This window comes from Protopterus annectens, chromosome 17.part0, assembly GCF_019279795.1.
Source record: "Protopterus annectens isolate FY-2018-M chromosome 17.part0, PAN1.0, whole genome shotgun sequence".
NCBI classification, from domain to species: domain Eukaryota; kingdom Metazoa; phylum Chordata; order Ceratodontiformes; family Protopteridae; genus Protopterus; species Protopterus annectens.
The window spans coordinates 46,781,868-46,805,071 of record NC_056751.1 but is presented as its reverse complement, the minus strand read 5'-3'; the positions used below and the strand labels follow the sequence as shown (position 1 = coordinate 46,805,071).

The 23,204-nt window shown below is 37.6% G+C and overlaps 1 protein-coding gene across 6 annotated transcripts in view; it reads left to right on the top strand.

Annotated features, from left to right (window-relative positions):
* Nucleotides 1-23,204, top strand: part of MAPK10 (mitogen-activated protein kinase 10) — a 2,349,270-nt gene that overhangs the window by 2,187,199 nt on the left and 138,867 nt on the right. For all 6 annotated transcript variants that reach the window (XM_044059145.1, XM_044059143.1, XM_044059144.1 and 3 more), the window contains one exon: nucleotides 17,076-17,153. In XM_044059145.1, coding sequence (XP_043915080.1) covers nucleotides 17,076-17,153 — 78 coding nt within the window. The remainder of the gene's footprint in view (nucleotides 1-17,075; nucleotides 17,154-23,204) is intronic.

The window sequence follows — 23,204 nt, the reverse complement described above, 5'->3', positions numbered from 1 at the left end:
TTCCCTAGCTAAACACTCTTGTTTAAGTGGAGGTCATAAGTTTTTATTTAAGGCAATTGATCAAATACACTCTGAAAGTAGGGGAGGCCCTGTCAACTTGCTATTAGAGGAACGTGAATTAGTATGGCAGTTAAGGCTTAATGCTTTTTCCAGCCCAGGACTTAATGAAGCTTGTAACATTGCTTGTTTATTGACGTTAAAGTGTTTAAAAAGATTATACTGATGTTTTTTATCTTTTATAAACTTATACAAGTGTAACTTATGGTTAAGTTAACATACACTTGATTTTATACATACTTTTACAAGTCACAACTCACAGTTAGGGTGTTTTGTATTGGTGTTATACTGCCTTGGTTTGATATGTTGTAACTAAACATGTGACATACTTTTGTTTTTATTATTTAAGGACAATCTTGTTAGTTTATTTTTATCTGAAGAAGTTGCTGTATGGTCAGCAACCAAAAGCGCTTCATATTGAAACAATTTTCTTTTACTTCGGGCTCCTGGACCTGTTTGTTTTGGTCTTTTCAGTTTTGTACATTTTCAGCAAGGTTTGTGTGTTTAAAACAAAAATAGGACAATGCTGCCTTGTTTTGTGGACTTGACATAATGAAAAGACATACTTGCAACTGGTAAGCTTATTACAAAATAACTTTAATCAAAACCTAGTGAGATAGTGGGGGGCGATAGTTGTCAGTCTCATTTGAGAGGTGAGCAGTATTAAGTCCTCACAAAGAGTGGCAGGAATGTTTAAGTGTGTGTAGTTAAAGCTGCAGATGGCTAGGCATCATATGCTTCCTATGATTTCCTTGCTTAATATTGTTCCTGTATTCCTGTGTTATACTAGAAAGTTTACTTAATTTGGATATGAGAATACAGATGAGATGAGTAAATTAGCCCAAGGTAGTAATTATGGAGAAAAGTTACAGCAGATGCTAAGGGATGAGACTGCATATTGAATAAATTATAAAATTGTGCTGAAAAGGTTATTTTCAGAAAGGAAACTGGCATTTGGATATGTGCTAAACATTGCTTTAGCTGTTAAAGCAGCAAGTAAATATTTACAAGATTTCTGAATTAAGCTGTTGACAGTACAACGTCACAGTACAGGATATAGTCCTTATATAAATGTTCCACATCTAATAAAAGATTCTTGGGATTTTTTGGGGAGATTTAAACAAGAATTATGGGAAGATAACATGATATTTGTAACCATTGACAAAAAATATTTATTCTCCTGTATACCAAGAACAGATGGAGTCACTAGATTTATCAATAGTGTAAATAAGTATTCACAATTAGAGTGGGATAAAATTGAACTCATAACAGAATTCATTAATATAGTCCTTGATAACAATTATATTTACTTTGAAGGGGAATATTATAAACAAATCTTAGGAGTAGATATGGGGGCAGCTTGTGCCCCCATATATGCTAATCCTGTATTACTAGATTGGGAACAAGAATTTATTTTGCAGAAACCTTGGAAGGAAAATATAGTATGTTATGTGAGATTTTTGGACGACATGTTCTTATTATGGAAAGGGACTGAAGAATCAGTCACACAATTTATTGAATATATCAATTGTAGTAGCCCATATTTAAAATTCACACACAATGTTAGTAGAACGGGAATTAATTATCTGGATACATACATCTTTAATGATGGACATACTTTTCAATCCAGAATTTACAGGAAAGAAACTTTTTGTAATTCATATTTGGAATATTCTAGTAACCATCCATATACTAAGAAGAAAAGCATCTTGAAAGGGCAAAGCATAAGGGCAGCCAGAATGACTACCAGTAAAGAAGATGTGATCAAAGAAATCAGATTCATAGGTGAATTATTTAGAGAAAGAGGATATCCTGTGAATTTAATTAAGGACATCACTGAATATGTGATAAGTGAATGAGGGAGAAAGTATATTCCACTTTTGGGTAGTGAAAATAAGATCCAGCCTATTAAAGACAAGAAAAGAAGTGATGATGGCTATCAAAGGGCCTACATTTTAGAATTTAGTCCGTATTCAGGAGAAATTAGGAATATTATAGAAGAAAATTGGAACATACTATCTAGTGACGATACAATGTGTGGTAAAATAGGAGAAAAACCCTCTTTTGTGTATAAAACAGGGATGAATATCAAAAGAATGATAGAGGTTAGGACATTTAATAGGAAGGAAACAGATAAAAAGAATTTTGAAGGAACCAAAAGGTGTGGACATTGTAATCAATGTCCATAAATCCTGGAAAACAAACAATTATGTCTTGAAAATAACATTATGAGTAGAATATATTTCAGAAGGGGGAATTGTCAGACACAGCATGTCATTTATTTGGGGAAATGTACAACATATCCCAGTTATTATGTGGGGAAAATGGACAGAAGGTTGCGAAACAGGATTTATGATCATCTCTATTGCATTGAAAAGAAAGACAGGAATAATGCGTTGTTTAGGCATTTAGGCAAAAGTACTGGATGTGACTCATTTAAGTTTGCCATATTGGAAGTGGTTAATAGTGACCCTAGGGGAGGGAATGTCAAGGCCATATTAGGAGAGAAAGAAATTAAATGGCAGATAAGATTAAACGCGGCCAGTGCCCCAGGCATCAATGAACATATTTCCACAAAACCTCTTATTAGGGTTTAAAAATTAAAAAATAAGAATATATATTTCAGTTAATAATGTGTGGACTAAACAGTCTTACATACAGTTGCTGGACAGGTGTTACGCATCACATATATCTGGTGAACCTTTCATGATTGCTGGAAACTTAGTTGTCTATGTATACATAAGTAATAAACTGGAAATATATATTGAATATTTCAATACAGGTAGTCAGATAATCTATAATGTGCATTTGAATAGGACATTGTATATGTATCATGTTTCAGGTATTGTTATTACAGCACATTCATGAGTTGTATTTTATATGCATTTAATACAGAGATTTTATATAGGTACTATATTTTTAAAAATAGCTTCTTTGACGCAGGATTTCATTGAATAAGTGAATAATTGAACGTTCACGGTGGGAAATATCAGTATATAAGGGAGTCAAATCATTAGCTGTGTGTTCTGATGAAATCTACGGTCAGTAGAAGAAAGCGCTCGACCTGTTTTTATATTTTTATACATTAAACACGTATTTTTAAATAAGAATTGGATCCTGTCACTTGTCTTGGAATCTATCTTGTTCTGTGTCTTTTGGGATATGGTACAACATGTAGCATATGTAACCATTTATTTGGATATCTAGTTACTGAGTCCATCACACTGGAGCATCTCTTGTATCTCAAAGGGAACCAACATGTGTTTTTTTTTGAGGAGGAGGATGATATGATATATAGCAGATGCACATGGTTTATATTCTGCAGGGAATACAGTATCTTATGTTAATCAATGCATTAGTGAACTCCAGGTATATTTACATCTGCTGAATTATTATAACAGGTTATTACCAAATCTTGCAACATTGTTAATCCCTTTGCAACATTTCATGCACAAAGATGTGTGATAGAGATGAAAAGAACTTCAGTTAGCATTTCAGAAGTCTAAAACTTTATTAAAATCTACCAAACTACTTAATATTCAACTGACAAGATAGCTGATCATTTCCTCTGATGCTCCATCGTATGTCATAGAAGTTGTGCTTTCAGTGCATGCCTAATGGCAATAAGAAATAAATATACAGTTTTTATATATTGTACAGTGATACTTAATAAGCAGAGGTATTTTTAACTGTATAGGAAAGGTTTAGCGGTCCTTTATGGAATCCAGATATTTCATACATATTTATATGGTCATGTTTTTGAAAGCATGTTGTTAGACTGTTGGAACTTTTGTCACACCATAATAACATGGACTTAAAGCCTGTCAGCATAAAACATTACTGCAATAGAAGCTTCAAAGCTGCTGAACTTCAGGAGTTAGAACTAAAGCCTTATTCTCTCACCCCCAAGGTTTAGAGTTATGGTGTGTTGGGATATTATGGGGAGCTTGCATTCCTACAAAATTGCTTGATTTTTTTTTTTAATTTTAAGTACCTTGTGACATTTATTTGCTGATTTAATTGAATGTGTGTCTGTACCCTCAAAGTAATGAAATGGATCCTTTTTTTAACATATATGCAGATCATAAACTGCTAACCATCTTATCCCTTAGAGCAGTAGTTGTTTTGGGAGCATTATTGGATTCGGTGTTGGATAGACTCTCTTAACCCAGGATGGAATTCTATAAGTAGTGCCTTTGTTTCAGTAGGCCTAAAGTGTCTTGTCTGAGTACCAGTATTTTTGTAATATTTCAGCTAGTGCAACAAGACACTAGCTGAAATGTTACTCTCACTCCATGTTCCTAAGCACCCTGGAAACTATTAGGGTCCAACCCAACACTCTCATACTAGCTGATTTCAACTACCCCTCCATCAACTGGGAAAACTACTCATGTACCAATACACTTGCCCAATGCTTCCTGGAATTCATCAGTTCCAATGCCCTGGACCAGCTCATTCTTACCCCCACTAGAGGAAGCAACATCCTTGACCTGGGTATTACTAACATGGGCAACTGTTGCTCTACACCAGTAGTCTATTCCTCCCCTAGTTAGATCTGACCACAAACTAATCACCATGGAAATCCACATCTCACCCACTCCCCCTGCAAAGGTATCCACCATGAAAAACTTCTCCAAAGCTGACTTTGGGCTCCTAAAAACAGAGGAGGCTAACTTCACGGCACCCATGCCAATGGAAAATGGATGCACGACCACCATACCTCTCAACCTGGAAATATCAAAAATCTGGACAAGGCCCATGAAAAATAGGTACAAATCTGTACGCTGATTAACATATAATTTGCATTCATAATTATGTAACCCCACCCACTCCAATGGAATTGTGGGATACCAACATTCAAACGCAGACTGAAGAACAGACAACCAAAATATGGCACCAGAGTCCCCTGCAGCTATTCCAATGTCCCATTACCTGGCTATTTCACCCCATTTACCATAAACACTAATATGTGCATACTGCTTTACTTCTACAATGATTATTTGGATTTTATTTTTACATTTTATATATTGTAGAAGGGACTGATTACCAGAATAAAAGGATTGCATTCATACAAAAACAGAGTGGGAAAGGATATTTCTGTGGAGATAGGAGCCAATGGAATGAATGGATAAACTAAAAGAATGGAAAGCAAAGGAAAGAGAATACAGGTAAATGCAACAATGAAAGTGGGTGACTGCTTTAATAATCAATAGAAGGAAGCAGCAAGAAAAGACAGAAAAATAAAACAATAACTGCAGAAGACCCAAGTATGAAAGGAATGGTACAACGAGAATGGCAGTGTGTACTGTGTAGACGTATAATAAATATTCAAAGCTTTAGCAAAAACAAGGTAAGCGCTTATTACTAAGCAGCAACTAAAGTACATTTATACAAACAACTAACACCAGATGTGTGTTGATATTCCTCATTGTAACAAAACACTTCTCCAATCCATAGCCATTTAGTATTCTTCCCTACTTACCAGATCAACTGAAACTGCACTGCAATTGATTATTTTGTGAAAAACTTTGCGGGTTGTCATTTGCTGCTATAGTGGGGCACATGATACAATAATGCCCTCCCAACTCAGGTTGTGAGTCAATCTAATTATGCACAACTTCTGCCCACGTATCGCCCTATTCATTTCCTTTTTCATGCAGACAGTATGTATTCTAAGAATACCTTTAGCATGTCTGTTTTGTATTTAAAAATACTGATGCTATTTGCAGTTACAGGTCTATACCTATACCGGAGAATCAATTTATTGGTGTGAGTAACCATGGCAGCATGCCGAGCATTCACTATGCAACCTCCTTCTTCCAATAAGCAGCAGTACTTGTGATACATGATGCAAAAAAATCAGTAGTGCAAGTACAAAAAGATAAAATCAGTGCAAGCGGTGTGTTAAAATCCAAACGAGAAGCCCATAATCCCCAGAAAAGCTAACAGTATCATTATGTCTAAATAGCAGACAGCTATCATATTCTGAATGATTTAATCAACATTTGAGTGCAAATTATGTTCAAGTATACCAAATATGTATGTCACTATGTAAAACCATACAAATAATACAGTTTCATAAAGTGATTATTAACTATGACAAGCAAGAAAACAAGACAGAAAAGTCCAATAATAAAATAAGACAAAATTATGTTTCAGATTAGAACACTTTATGGCCAGCTTCACTAACACTATCTTTCCTTGAGCCATAATCAGTTTGCCACAATCATTATTATTTTATCTTCTCTGTATTGCATTTGCTTTTCACACTTTTTGTGGCTATCAGTAGCTGGAAGCATTAATAACGGCATCAAGTCTCAACTTTAGGTTAAAATCCTAAGCAGCAAGTTAGAACAAATCGCTGTAACAACCCACGTGGGACATAGCTGTTCCGTGTTACCGACCAAAAGATTTATTTGACTGTTTACAGTGTCATTCAGATCTGATTAGTCAGACTGACCCATTTATTATTAATACTCCAGGCCGTTTTCTGAAAATGCGCAAATCATAATAACTCCTGTTCCTCTTCTCTAAAAAGCAAATCAGCCAACAACAGCTACATATATTCCCTAATGTTCTTTCCAAAGCCACTGAACTTTTTTAACTGATTAAAAGTTAACACACACACATGCACACTTCCTTCAATATGTTAAGCATAGCAAACACACTTCCACAAAAAATGTTGCGTTAAGCACGTGAAAATGCTATACCTGCACTCTATTAAGCTGATAACTCCGTGCAGATAACTCTGCTGTGCAGCAGTACTAAATCCAGCAGAAAACAGCCCAGCACTCAAACACACAGCTGCAGTGACAGTGGGATCGTTTCTGCAAAAATGTTAAGCAGATAGCTAATACAAATTAGAGACGGCATCATTTTTTTCAATATGTTAACTTATTAAGCTGGCTGTTAAGCAGATAAAAAATATGTTAAAAAGTTTAGGATCGTTTCTGCAAAAACGTTAAGCAGATAGCTAATTCAAATTAGAGACGGCATCATTTTTTCAATATGTTAACTTATTAGGCTGGCTGTTAAGCAGATAGAAAATACGTTAGAGTTTACACCTAGTGAAAATGCTATACCTGCGCTCCATTAAGCAGATAACTTGTTTCCCGTGCTCTTCACCATTCACCAGCCGAAAACAGCCCAAAAGCAAAAACTTTAAGCAGATAGCAGCTAACTCAGTGCTAAATCCAGTAGAAAACATCATTTCCGTACTCTTCACCATCAGAATAACTAAAAGTTCACCAGCAGCACTCGTTTCGCGCTCGCAGATCTATTCAAAACAGCAGCTGGAAGTGCATACACGTGAGCCCTTGAGCTCAATTCTGACAGGCTGATGAAGCTGACGTCATTGCGCACGTGATGACATCAGCTCAAAAGCGCGAAAAGGAAAAAAATTAAAAAACAGCTGTATAATGCTGAAAAAAAATCGGAAATGGAGGGGTGCCACTCGGGAATCGTGGCACCCTATTATTTGGACCCCAGAACCCAGAAAAAAACGAGTAATTCGGTACAGTTGGGAGGTCTGACGACCGCTGAATCATACAACTATGCACTGTATGAACACGTACATAAATGCATGGAACTAGCCATACCCAACAGAACCAAGACGCTCTCCTCCAAAAAAAGAAAGCCAATCTGGTGGTCCCCTGACATTAATAAACTCTACAACAGAAGGAAGAAACTGGTGCAGAAAAAGGTTAAGTCCCAAGACTGGAAAAAAACCCTTATTAGCCTCAACAAAAAGTTGAGATCCCTCATCAAAATCTCTAAAGCCAGCTATGAAAGCAGAATTGTGGCAGACACTAAAAACAACCACAAAGCCTTCTATAGTTATATCAAGAATATTCACAGCAATACCCAGGTTTGCTCTGAGTTACTGCACAATGGTATATCTTATGCTGAGCCAACAGATATTGCCAACAGACTGGCTAACAGATTCAATGCCAACTTTACCCCTCCCCCCAAAGAACCAATCAATACCGGAGGAATGCCAGGCCTCAGCATTACTGCAGCACAGGTTAAAGCTGCATTGTTCAAGGCCAAGAATACAACTTCCATGGGACCCAACAATATCCCTGGATGTGTTCTACATGAACTTCAAAGTGAATTGTCACCACATCTGTGTGCCCTATTGAATCACAGCCTCACCTCAGGTTTGTCCCTACCGAATGGCGCACTGCTACAGTCATCCCTCTCCACAAAGGATAAGCAACTACAGACACTGGGAATTATCGCCCCATTAGTCTGACGAGTCTGATATGTAAGGCTATGGAGTGCATCATCATGGACCTAATTAACAAGGATATAGGGAATCTCCAAATTCTAGATCCCACGCAATTTGGTTTTGTGAAAGGTAGATCATGTCTACTCAACCTGGTTGACTTGTTTGAGTCAGTCACCAGAGCTGTGGATGAGGGCAAGGCAGTTCATACAGCCTACCTTGATCTGGCCAAAGCCTTTGATACCATTCCCCACTCAGGAATTATTGATAAACTCACCAAACTAGGCATCAACCCCTATATCACTAGGTGAGTTGCAGATTAGCTCACAGAACCCACAGTGCGAAAGTAGCACACTCCAAGTCAGACTGCCTACCAGTCACGAGTGGAGTCCCACAGGGATTGGTGCTGGGTCCTCTCCTGTTTGGCATCTACTTCTCAGAAGTCCAAGCCAATACAGAGGGACTCTGGCTGACCAAGTTCACAGATGGCTGCAAGCTGGGAGCCATTATTAACTCCCCAAGTGATGTAGATATCTTACAGAAAGGCCTCACTGAGACCAGTGACTGGTGCCGAAACCATGGCCTTAAGCTTAATGCCAAAAAATGCGTTGTCATCCCCTTTAGGAATAACTCAGTTCCCACTAATTACCACATTGATGGGAGCCCACTGAACACTGAAGGTGTTATAAGAGATCTGGAGACACAGGTTGATAACAACCTCTCCTTCGAGCACCACATTGCTACTGTGGTCAGAAAGTCCTTCTGTGTGGCACATCTCATTACCAAGGGTTTGGCATCCAGGAAGAAAGAGGTCATCATCTCTCTCTACTCTTCCCTCATTAGACCAATCATTGAGTATAATGCCCCATTTGGAGTGTACCTCATTAGACACATGCAACAGCAGGAAAGGCCACAAAAGTACCTCACAAAGAGGACCCTGAGCCTTAAACACATGTCCTACATGGACAGACTCAAAAAGCTCCAGCTATTCTCTGTCTCATATTGTCTACTAAGAGGCAATCTCTGCTTGACTTACAAAGCCATGTCTGACCCAGCTCTGTTAGAAATGCTCCATCTAAAGAAATCCATATCCTTCCGCACCACACGCTCAAGAGACCTCAACCTCATTACCACAGTCAACAGAACATGCTGGAGGGACAGGTTCATAACCCAGAGACTGCACATGCTCTGGAATAGACTTCCCATACATGTCAAACAGAACACCTCACTGGCCCTGTTCAAGAGAATTCTTGATGAGTGGATGGGAAACAGAAAATTTACCCCGGGGATCACTGCAGTGGCTCTACTTGATAGAGGCACTTGGAACTAACATCGGGCAACACAATGCCAGGGCACTTCTATGGGCTAGGCTTGTAAAGTCTCCAAGGCCATTAGCCTAGTACACACCTATGATCCTATGAACCTATGGTGCACAATGCTAGATTATTTGTGAAGAATTTCCCCATTGCCTATAAAATTTCTGTAATCAGTTGAGGGATCCTTTGGCCATAATGGACATTTCTTTGCTTAAAATATTAGGTTGTTTAGGTTATGGGACTGTTCCTGGATGTGTGTATGTGTGTGCGTGTGTGTGTGTGTCTGTGTGTGTGTGTGTTTTTTTTTTTAGGGTTTTCATTAAAAAAAAAATCTTGTAAAATGTGATATAGGTTCAAATACTGTGACAAGAAACAACTATATAAAAGATCAAACTGCCAAACATTAGTGAGTGCATATAACACAAAAACTGGAAATAAACTTTAAAAAATGCCATATGTAATTGGGAATAATACGTTTTTATTATAATGTCTACACTAAACATATTATTTTGGAACATGAATGGCCTCTAAGGTATAGGCAAAAAGGAAAGTGTTGTTGTTGTTGTGTCTTTCGGCTTTTCCCAGTTAGGGGTTGCCACAGCAGAACTCTGGTCCGCTAATGATTGGCAGTAGATTTTTACATGTCGAGTTGCCAGCCTTGTCGCACAACCTTCAGCGAAGGTTCGCCCATTCACGCATGCCTCCACACAGAAGACCCTCTAGCTGAGAATCGAACAGGACAATGTCTTACTGTGAGGTGAAAATGCTACCGCAGCACCACCTATATTAAAAAATGCAGAGTGCAGACAGCAATGCTACAAGATATACACTTGGAAAGAAATGAGCATGTGAAATTGATAATGAAAAATATTCAGGAGGGATATTCAGCAGAGTATTAGGGACAAAGGAAAATGGAAATATTTATACTAATTGCTAGAAGAGGTGCAATAGAGATAGAAGAGGGAAACAGATAATGGTAGATTTGTGGTTACAGGGAGCTATTGGCAAGGGAGGAGGATTACACTGGCATAAATTTATATTCCACTTAAAACTGCTATTCTGGAGCTTAAGAACATTTTAGGAGAAACAATCATGTTTTATCAGGGAATATTACTTGTAAGTGGGAACTGGAATTTGATTTGCAACACTGAGGATGTATGTGAGGGACCTTGAAGGGAACATATTAAAAAAGGGTGGAATTCTAAAATTTATGAAAATATTTGGTATAGTAAATTTAGTAGTAGGAACTTGGAGAGAATTTACATATTATTCCTCGAGGTACAAAAACTGGGTGAGAATACACAGAAATTATATTTCACAAGAAAATGTACATTTAATTGAAAGCTTCAATTTTCTTCTTTTCCCGATTCACTGTCTGCTCATGATTGGCAGTGGAGTTTTTTACAGTGTCGAGTTGCCAGCCTGGTGCCCAACCTTTTACAGAAGGCACACACACGCACGCAGTCATGCCTAGGGCCACTTTATTGTGTCCAATCCACCTATAGCATGTCTTTGGGACGTGGGAGAAAACCAGAGCACCCGGAGGAAACCCACGGGACCACAGGGAGGACATGCAGACTCCGCACAGAAGGCACCCCAGCCAAGGATCAAACCAGAGAACCTCTTGCTGTGAGGCGGCAACGTTAACCGCTGCACCACCGTGGCCGCCCATAATTGAAAGCTTCAATACACATCTAATAACAATTTCAGATCATGCGTCAATAACAACTAAGATAAAAATGCAGGGGAATGAAATAAAAATGAGACACTGGTGGTCCTCCACCTACCTGTTAAAAAGAGTGGAATTTAAGGAATGAGTAGTGGAAATTAGTGGAAATTATTTGAGAGTTATTAGTAAAGATAGAAATTTCATCAGATGTTATAGTTAGTGAGTGGGATAAAATGAAAGTGTAGTTTAAGAATATGATAGAAATAAAATAAAAAGACATATGGTTAAGAAGTAACAAGAATTATTTAGAGAGGCTGACAAATGTTAAAGTGCTGCAGAATAAGGGGAATCTCACAGAACAAGAAGGAGTGCAATTGCAGAGTGTTAAAAGAGAAAATAAGGGGGTAGCTGGATAAATGAGTTTAGAAAGACTGCTATTAAACAATTGGTTTTTGATAATAACTTCAGGACACAAAACTTTTAGCATAATTACATAGGAAACAGAAAGTGGAAAGGGTTGTTGCCAAACTGAGGGAGCCTATAACAAGAAAAATAAGCAGAGATCCTTTAGAGGTATTAGAGATATTTAGGAAATTTTATACAATTTGTATGAAGCGGAGAAATGTGGAAATCAAGAAAGAGTACAAATGGAAATATTTATGGAAGACATAAGTGTGCCAAGGTTAGAGGTAGATCATCATCATCATCAGCCCCCTTTTTCCTACATTGGGTCGGGGTATTGTGTTAACTGTCGCCTACTCTCTCGATTCAATGCCACACTCCTGTCTTCTTCAACACTCATGCCTGACTGTCGCAGATCTTCTTTCACACAATCCATCTACCTCTTTGCTGGACATCCTCACTTCTTCTTACATTCTTCCTGTCTGTTCCAAATCATCTTCACCAGATTGTCTTCTGCTTTTCTACACGTGTCCAAACCACCGTAATCTGTTCTCATTGATCTTTTCTGCAATTGGAGCTACTTCGGCTTCTGCTCTTATGTCCTCAGTTCTTCTTCTGTCCCACAGTGTGCATCCTACCACCCTTCTCAGGCACTTCATTTCTATCACCTCTAGCTTCTTCAACTGTTCTGCCTTTACTGCCCAGGTTTCTGTACAATACAGCAGTACTGGTTGCACCACTGTCTTGTACACCTTACTTTTCAGCTTCTTTGGCATTCTCCTGTCATAGACTACACCTGACACTCTATGCCAGTTGGCTGCAGCCCCTCTGATTCTAGCTTTGACCTCTTCATTCAGACTTCCCTTCTCCTCAACCACCCCTCCCAGATACTTGAAGCTGTTTACCTATTCCACTAGCTTCCGTTCTAGCTCTATTTTCAACTTCTTCTGATTTCCCCAAGTTGCTGCCATTACCACCATCTTATATGTGCTTAATTTCATCCCAAGTGCCTTAAGTTTTGTTTTCCATTCTCCTATCCTTTGCTGAAGGTCTAGCTCAGAGTCTGCCTGCAATGCCACATTGTCTGCATACAGCAACTTTGTTGAACTGCCCCCTCCAACCTGTTTGCTAATGTAGTCCATCACTGGTATGAACAGCCTTGGCCTCAGAGCTGAACCCTGGTGTATACCCACTCCCACTGGGAACCCCTCTTTGAGGCCGGACACTGTTCATACTTGAGTCTTTGGGTCCTTGTACATAGCCTGCACTAATTCTACCAATGTTTCTGGGAGGTAGATGAGGCTCAACAATTGACAGTTATGATAGCAGGAGATGAGATAAAAATGGTGACATACAGTCAATCTGCTGGAAAGTCATGGTATTCCTGTGGAAGTTTGGAAGCTAGGAGGGAGAAAGTGATAAAGATCTCGAAGGTTTTGTTTATCAGTATTTTAAAAGGAGGGGAAACACCAGCATTCTGGGAGAAAGCTGTGGTGGCTGTAATACCCAAAGATGATAAAGACCCATCAGACCAAGCTTCATTTAGCCTATTTAAATTTTAAAAAATGCTTATAAAGTGCTTGTGTCTATAATAGCTAAAATGATGGTAAAGGTGTTATCAAAGTTGCTAGATATGGATCAGTGTGGTTTTGTGGAGGGAAGGCAAACATTTGATAGCACTAACAGGGCAGTGATGATCCAGGAGGAAGCAGAGTGTAAGAAAATATTGCTGTTGTTGGTGAGTCTTGATTCAGAGAAAGCATTCAGCAAGAGTAAGCTGGAATGTTATGAGCAGGACAGTGGAAGCATTTGCATTCCCTGATACAATAATAAGGATAATTAGGAAGATATATGAGGGATCAGAGGCAAAATTTAAAGTTAAGAGGGTTCCTTTCTGACAGGTAGGGGTGTCCTATTTCCCTTTTGTTATTTGTTTTATATTTAAAGCCACTAGTAAAGAAAACAAGGGACTCAGAAATTCAAAGATGTAATTGGTATCGTAATCAAGAAAAGTTGGCTTCCTTTGCAGCCAGTATTATTTTGTACCTGATAAAACCAGAAAAGGACATCTTAGCATTGTGGAACATCTGGAGACACTTTCAAGTCTTTTTGAGACATAAAATTAATGAAGATAAAACAAATACTTTAGCTGTAAACTATGCACCCACAGAAGAATTGATCCAACAATACCAATATTTATGGTGACACAATAAAATGAGGTATTTAGGACTGTGGATTAAAAAGGATTATACATTGACCCCCGGATTAATATTCCAAAAGTTGCACACTGATTGGCCAGCGTGCCCATTGTAAATCCCACACTATACCAACGGAAAAAAGGTCCGGTCGCCCGGACTTCTTTCCATTGCTATAAAATCCTCAAAATATATATTTTTAAACAAATAAAAAAAAAAAAAAAAAAAAAAGAAGAAACGTTGCAGTGGAGACTTTCTTTTCTGACAGACAGAGGTACTTACCCAGAACAGTAGATGATTTAGAGAGGTACTTAACAAGAACAGTAGATAATTGACAGTGGTACTTACCCTGAACAGTAAATGATTGACCCCATCTCTGTCTTCCCTATATAATCATCCTCCTTCCCTCTGTTTCCTCTTCATCTTGACATATTTTCTGTTTCTTGCTCTTGTTTAATGCTGTTGTTCAGTGAGGTGCTTTATTCTGTGTTGAAATGGTAAGACAGAATAGCAAATCTTGTCTCATTTTTAACGGCCTAAGAAAGGAAATGATTGTGAAAGGTTTCTGTAATTTTTTAATCATGGAAATAATTTGGTTTCTGTTACATAACTAAATGAATAACATTCTCCTGAGAAATCTGCCTTTTCTGTATCCTGTTAGCAGGATTTGCCTTCTCTATATCCTGGTAGCAGCTTAGGGGGATGTGTGTGAGAGATTCACTGGATGCACTCTTTACACATGGAACATAAATGAGCCTGAATAGTACTTATGATACTATTTGTATTTCATATTCTTTGAGTGCTATTGCTCTGAAAACATGAAAGTTAAGTTTACTGGGACAGTGACTGACATGTCGAATAGCCAACACTAACAGAAGGACATTATACACTCCTAGAGAAGTTCTGAGTCACACTGTTCCTCTTTGTCTGGTCCATCACCCAGATGTAGGAAATGAAGTCAGCAATTTACTCATGATGAGACCCTAATACAGCTGTACAGTACTGTTAGGGGAAAAGACATTTATGAACCTAGACTTTTGTCATCTCACTGCTGCTTGTTAGTCTCACCACTGAAATGGATAAATACAATGCAGCTAAAAGTTATAATGGTTTATATCTAAAATGAGAGTCTCTCTGTTAGTTTTACAAGGACTCGGAGTACTATTATGAACAGATTAATTTTATTTTGGATATCTGCAGAAGTTGAAAAGAGGGCATTTGCCAAATAGTTATTTTGTGACTTTGCGGTTATATTTTCATCAGAATCCAAAACTGATGAAATAGTGAATGTATCTGTGATGATGTAAGGTAGTAGTAGCTGTGCCAGAGGCATTAGGGCAGTGCATGTGTAACATTTACCAATGTAGCCTACCTGGAGATTTGCAAGGAATTATCTGTCATTTGAATATTCAACTGATTTTTACAGATGCTTGTGTTAAAAATGTATTTGTAAAGGTACTTGTGTTAAAAATGAATCAACAATGGGTCCTGCTAGACTGAAAAGAAACATACATGTATGTCAGACTGTATTTTTGTAGCTGATGAAATTTATATATTTTAACAGAGGATACTGGAAGGGAAGGGGTTAAGCTCAGCCTAGCTAACATTAAGAAAAATAGCCTGAAAATAAATGACTTGGTTTAGGCCTTAAAGATTTTATCTCACAAGTCTGAATGCAGCCAGAGAAAAGCTTGTTAGTTTCTGCAGAAAGAGTGGAAGTGTTGGAATTGTTTTACAGTTTCCAGATGCTGTAATAAACCTTAGGTGCAGTTCTGTGTGTGTATTGTAACACATCAGTGCCAGATCCTGGGTCAGTTTCTAGTGAGAGGGTAGTGTAGGAACCACAGAGTCAGGTGACCAGATGTAATGCCCTTCTGTAGCCAGCACTGAAATTGTATTTATATACTAGAGAGAGATGTAAGGTGTGCACTGTGTTTTGGAATCTGACAAGATGCATCTATTTTCAACTTGCCTTGCTTTAGTAAGTAACTAGGGAACAGTAATTCTTCAATCAGTTAGAACAAATATAGTGAGATTAACTAAATGTATTTTTTCTGTATTTGTCTTAGTCTTTCCATTAGTGTTATTTTTTATATTTCCTGTATCTGAAACTCTGGCATTTATTGTAAATAGATATTCAGTATTTTCATGCTTTTCTTTATTTATTATTAAATATATCTAAATCCTTCATTGTGGCTGGTCTTTTAAAAATATTTAACCTTTGAGAGTACTTGCATTTATTTAGTAGCACTGAAGCTCCATGTTCCCGAAATTCTTGCTGCTTGGAAAAACACTGCCATTTGTATAAGTATTAATTTTAATAAGTGTAATTGGGTACCCTTGTAAGAGCCTTAAAGTAACTGGCTTGAGGTATTCTGGTGGTAGGAAATCTACCTTATAGTCTGGGTGGAGGTGTCAGGGTGGGTAAACTTTGCCAGCCTTTCCCAAGTGTGTGTGTGTGTGTGTGTGTGTGTGTGTGTGTGTGTGTGTGTGTGTGTGTGTGTGTGTGTCTGTGTGTACGTGTAAATCCAGATCTCAAAAGTGTGTGTGTGTGTGTGTGTGTGTGTGTGTGTGTGTGTGTGTGTGTGTGTGTGTGTGTGTGTGACAACTACTTTGAACAGGGACACTGAGAGCACTGATTTCACAGAGGGGGTGGTGGAGGACTTAGCTTGGAACACGTGGCTAAGGACTCAGCTCTATAGTGCTCAGTGGAGAGTCTTATTTGGGGAATGGAGTGGAAAACCATCCTCAGGACTGGACTGTGCATTCCCTGTATGCTGTTAAGGGAAATTGTACTTGTTGCAGAGGACTGCATCTGTGTGTGTCTATTTTTCTCACAGCGAATGTTCCCCACCTGTGTTGATGATTGAGGCTCTTTGATCACTGGCCCAGAAGAGGGACATCACAGTATCCTAAGGAAACAAGCTGAATTAAAATATCCTTAACTGGAGTTGAGTTCATAAAGACTGGTGGTCTCAGCATGGACTGAATGTTACCTATGATTCTAGGACTTGACATACAACAGCTTACATGTAATTATCACATTACTATGATCATATGTTAGACATAAGAGCACTTTAGAAAATGTATTCTGATGTGGGTTATAGTAGTCAACTAAAAGGTTAACAGAAATATTCATTATTAACCTGATATTATTCATATTTTTATTATAGTAATGTATGCTTTCTATTGGCTTCCTTGTTTTGCAGAATTGATCTACAAAGAAGTTATGAACTTTGAAGAAAAGACGAAAAATGGTGTGGTAAAGGGCCAACCTTCCCCTTCAGGTACTTTCAGTACATAATCTACAGATTTACATGCTTGTTCAATATCTGAGAAAAACAAGTAGCAATACGAAGAAGAAGAAGAAAGGAAAGGAAAGCTGAATATCAGCTGTTCATGCTTGAGTTATTGACAACATTATTCTTGATCTGTGTTATGATAAGTTTATGCTGCAAATGTGATATATATATATATATATATATATATATATATATATATATATATATATATATATATATATATATACTTCACATCACATCATGTATTGACCAATATCCACTTCTAGGTTGTACTGCGCACAAGTGATTTCATTTTCTGCATTTCACAGGGAGAAGGAATGTGGCAAACACTTCCCAAAAATTACAAGTATCCTGTGGAAGTTTTGCTTTAGATGTAAGGTTTAGGTAAAGAATATATTGTATATCCATTGACATTTTGTTCTTAAAATATAGAAATGTTTTTAAACTTCATTTTTGTATTAAGACAAAAATATTAGGATATAAGGAACCTCCAAATACTGGACCCGTCTCAGTTTGGATTTGTCAAGGACAGGTCATGCTTACTCAAACTGATGAATATTTTTGAAAAAATCACCAAAACAATGGATGAAAGCAAAATGGTACACACCACATACCTCAACCTGGCCAAAGCTTTTGACACAATTCCCAACTCAGACATAATAGTAAAGCTAAGTAAACTGGGAATAAACCCTTATGTCACCCACTGGATTGCAAGCTGGCTCACAGATAGGATGCAGGTAATCAAAACAAGGAGACTTACCTCTACAAAGAGGCCAATCACCAGTGGAGTCCCCCCAGAGATCTCTTCTGGGTCCTCTCCTGTTTGGTATCTGCTTTTCTGAAGTGAAAGCCAATACCAAAGTGTTCTATAGCTAAGTTTGCAAATGACTGCATACTAATAGCAGTCACCGAATCCCCACATGACTTAGCCATCTTTCAGGAAGGTTTGTCTCAAATAAATAACTAGTGTCAAAGCCATGGACTAAAACTAAATGCCAAAGAATGCATTATTTTATCTTTTGGAAAATCATCTAATCCAGGGAACTGCAACACTGACAATATGCTGCTAAGAGCTGACCCAGTTGTTTGGGATTTGGGAACTTTTGTGGATAATGACCTAACTTTTGACCAATATGTGTCTATTGTTGCAGGAAAGTTCTTCTGTATTGCACAGCTTATAAACAAAGGGATTATGTTTAGATCTGGGGATGTCTTTGTCCCCGTTGACTCAGCCATTAGGCCAGTCACTGAATATAATGCCTCCTTTGGTATGTATCTGTCCAGATACATGCAACAACTAGAATGCGTACAGAGATATCTTACTAAAAGGATACTAGGCTTAAACAATATGTCCAACATGGATTGACTCAAAGCCCTGTCACTATACTCAGCATCCTACAGACTGGTAAGAGGTGACCTGTGTCTGACATACAAGGCATCTTCTGACCCATTACTGATGGATTTACTGCACGTCTGCAAGTCATATGACATCAGAAATACTCTGCCTAGGGATATAAAGCTCTTCTGCAACATCAACAGAATAAAAAAAAGAGGGAAATAACCTTAACAAATAAAAACTGTTTCAAAACAGCCTAAGCAAAAAAATCATAATAAATAGACCATTTAACACAGCTGGAAGGCTCAAAACAGTAAAATAGTACAATTTTATTAGAAATAGTTAAGCGCTTTCATGCCCATTTGGTGCTTCATCAGACCATATTCAAACAACAAATGAAAACATTAAGTAGTCATTCAGTAAATCAATGCATATAATTTCAATATGGCTGTCCATAAAGGCGAAAAGCCGAGGTACCAGAAGCACCAGCTATTAAATATTTTATAGCAGAGTAAACAGCTTAGCTCCATGGTGTGTGTTTTTTGAATTTTATCGGATATATAATGTTACAAGATTTTGTTACATATTTACATAGTACTACATCTTTTTTAAAGTTTAGTGTTAATTACTCTGATACTTCTATTGAGTTTTTAGGTGTTTCAGTTAGTAAGAATTATGATAGGTCACTTACTGCTACATTATTTAAGAAAACCTGTAAGAAAAATAATATTTTACATTGTACAAGTATGTATCCCTGCCACATACATGGGAGTGGCTTAAAGGGGCAATTCCTTAGAGCTGCTAGACGTAATGGCAAGGATACTAACATAACTAAGCTCTTTTGTAATATGCGCAATGATTGTTTGGATAGAGGTATACTAAGATGGAAGCTGATAAAGCGATTGAGGGGGTATTCTAGAATGTAGGAATTATTCATATAAACCATTTTTTTTTCAGAATCTTTGAGACATGGAAGACGTACAGATAGGACGTTAGTAAGTAATAAGAATCTTAGGATGCGTTTACCATACGCTAATGATATAGGCCTTGTCTGCAATGTCATTGGAAAAAATTGGTCAATATTAATGGTCGATGAAAAGTTTAAAGAATTACTAGATGAACAACCTAGATTTTGTTTTAAGAATAATCTATCTCTTAAATGGAGGCTCTGTTATAATTCTGACAAATCCAAACTTCATTCTGTATGCGATAGATTGGGCACATTCACATACAGATCTTGTAGTGCATGTCTACATATATTTACTACAGCTAGCTTCAGCCATCCTGTTAGTGTACGTGTATATAGCTTTAAGTATATGTCAGTTGTAAAAAAAGGGATCTTGTAAACATTTTTACATAGGTAAAACTAATTGTACTTTGAGTGAAAGGATTTTAGAACATGTATATGATATTAGAAGAGAGAAGACTTCTAATGCCTTAGCGAAGCATGTTCTTACAGTGGGTAAAGATCACTCATTTATTTTTTGGGGGCTACAATTATTTCATGTCAGTTTGAGGGGTGGAGATGTATTTAATTATACTAAATGTTTAGAGATTAAGTGGATTTTAGAATTGCAAGCTGATAAGGGATGGGTTTATATGAAGTTGTTCCTTTAAAACGTATATTGAAATCATGTGCATTGGTCTATTGATTGACTAAATGTTTTCATTTGTTGTTTGAGTATGGTCTAATGAAGTGCCGAACAGGCATGAAAGTGCTTACCTATTTCTAATAAAAGTTTACTATTTTACTGCTTTGAGTCTTCCAGCTGTGTTAACTGGTCTGTTATGAAACTCATCAGAATGGTTTGGAGGTACAGCTGTATTTTGCAGAGGATACCACTGCTGTGGAACAGACTCCCCATCCACATAAAACAAAGTTCATCCCTTACATCAACTGCAACTTAGATCTATGTATGGGAAACAGAAAATCTACCCCAGGACTGCCCCTGTACTACTAATGGACAGATGCAGCTGCTAAATGCTTAGTTCCTTACATGGGTCCCCTCAAATTATCTATGGTATGGTATGATCCCTGTTATTCACATTAGGGGTAATATATAATTATTGATCATGGGAGGGGTAAGGCCAGTCTGTAAACAAATGGGGCAGGTTATTTCGAGCACAAAAAGGGGAAATTGTCAAGGCTTACAATGGCCCACAAGGGCAACTAGCATAGTACTTACCGATGAACCTGTGAACCTACAAGAAGTGATTTATAGCTGTTAGCCAGTCATAATTATTTTTTTAAACAAGTCTTATTAATTTAAAGCCTTGGTGTAGTGTATCAAATAATGCATGCATTTACTAAAATACTAACTACATTAGAAAAAATTGTGAACTATATAAATCAAATATAGGAAAGATGTGGCATTATCATAAAAATTACTTATTTTATATTTTTATGCATCTGAATGTCATATTAATGTTGTGGTTTATTTATGAGTAAATGAAAGAAAATATGGAAGTGTATATACTATACACTTAAAGAGGCATAACACATATAATACTTCTACCTGATATAAACATTTGAGTGACATCAGACACAAACATTAATATTCAAGTTTCATGCTAGACACAGGCATTTGGATTCATGAATACCTTTGTTATTGCACTTCAGAGGCACAGCACAGAACTTGTCAGTCACAGGACTGATGTATACCGTTACTCTTTGTGAATGGCTTCACTGTCAAGGCACATTAGGAGTACTTGTGCAAGACTACTTGGAAAGGAGGGCATATATTAGTTTCTGCTGTGCTTCAGTCTCATGGTACATATCTGGCCCTCTTGTGTAGCTGCGTATGTGTGTTATATTGTTGGGTGGGAGGGGCATGTACCTGCACTACATCAGGTATTATGCTGTGGCTCTTTCACCTTGGTTGTGGGTTGCATAAAATAGCCATACAACTGCACTGAAAAGCAGTCATCAGTTGTCTTGCTTGGTCCACAGTATGGCTGTCTTTGGATTAATCCTCAGTTCATACGAGGTGTTGTCTCATCAGATAATTTGCAGAAAATATGAGTCAGACTGTGGCTGTTGAACAGTACATACATCTCAGAAAAGCACTTTTTAGTGAATATACCCGTAAGGACCTGACATTTTTTTTGGATCATGTTTTTTCTTGAGGACTTTATGTTTACTAATAGCACAGGGCACTGTAACTTATTTGCTGCACCTAAATGATTTCTTAGCTTTGTTTTCTAAGCTTATGATTTGCAGGCCTTCAAGAATCTTGGTTGCCATAACCCCCACACAGATATCTTCAACTCCCTATATGTGCTTTACCCTGATTATTTAAAGCAAATGAATAAAGATACGAATAATATTTTTGAAGGAAGTTAACAAATGGCTTGTTCTGATTGTAAGGGAATTTATTCCCTAATTTTGGAAGCCATTTTGTAATGAATCTATATGTTTCTCTGTTACGAATACCTATTTTTAGAACTAGGTTTACTCACCTCATGTCGGCTCCCCTTAGAATGCATTTCAGTTATACACTTTCAAGTAGAACTGGATCAAATATTGCTTCATACCTCAGGCAGAAATCTTTGCTGAGTAACCTGCAGGAAACAGACTATAATGACATATCCTGAAACCTTTATGAATAAAGTTTTCTATCCCTAAGATTTTTGTGGTAAGGAATCGTGCATTTTCAGATTCTTTCCAAGGCTTTATTTGAAGGCTATAGAATGCAGCATGGATTCTCAGTGGATTAGATTATTGAGGTATAAAATGTACGACAGTGTGCCTGAAATAATTAGATGCTTCTTTAACCTCCTTTATTCTGAGTGCTGGTGTGTCACTGGGGGAAAGACTATGATCACATGTTCCAAGTTAACTGTTTTTGCATGTTTCGTGTTTTAAAATAGATGCAAATGACTTTTAAAACAAAAAGCAAATATTTTGTAAGTTTCATGACATCTGTGAAGGAATTAACCAACCACAGCTTACAATTATGTATTTGTTTTCCAGGACAGAGCAGTGATCTACATGGACCTATTTCAGACTCAGCTCGTTAGCGGTGTCTGCTTAAGTGACTTGCTCAGAGTCACACAGGCAATAGAAGTCGAGGGGGCTGTTCGCTACACTCGCTGATAACACTGATATGGTCCTGTAGTACTGTTAAAATAGCCACCCTGCCCTTCCGGAGGTCTCATTGCCAGTTTTAGGAAGGAAGGAATATTCTGAATTATGAGTACTGGGGGGAGGTTGCACCATATCTCGTTGTCTGAAGTTTGTTAATTCCTAAAACTACACGTCTAAGAAAAAAAAAACTGATTGCCACCAGTGAACTTGAAGAGAGATTTGCTGACAATGATTACAGTGAATCTGCTGAGGTAACACCTACTGAGCAACTGAATGCATCTTCCAGTACTGATGGTGCACATTGGGAAGAGAACACGCAAAGTGGGCCTCATTAGCATGTGCATAGCAAAGGCAGTGTGTGCATGACACCAAATAGGCTGTCTCATGTCCCAGCACAGTTGGCAGATACAACAGTCAATCTAAATGCCAACACTGTGGAAAGCAACTGGTGATGAATTAGATGAGGGATTTTACAGTGAGAACAGGTTATCTACACCGGTAGTCAGTTCTCATGCAGTGTTACCTTGTCAGATATCATACAAACAATAGCCTCAATCTGTGGTTATTAAACCTAAAAATAAAATCAGCTGGCAGTTTCAGCATTGCCAAGCAA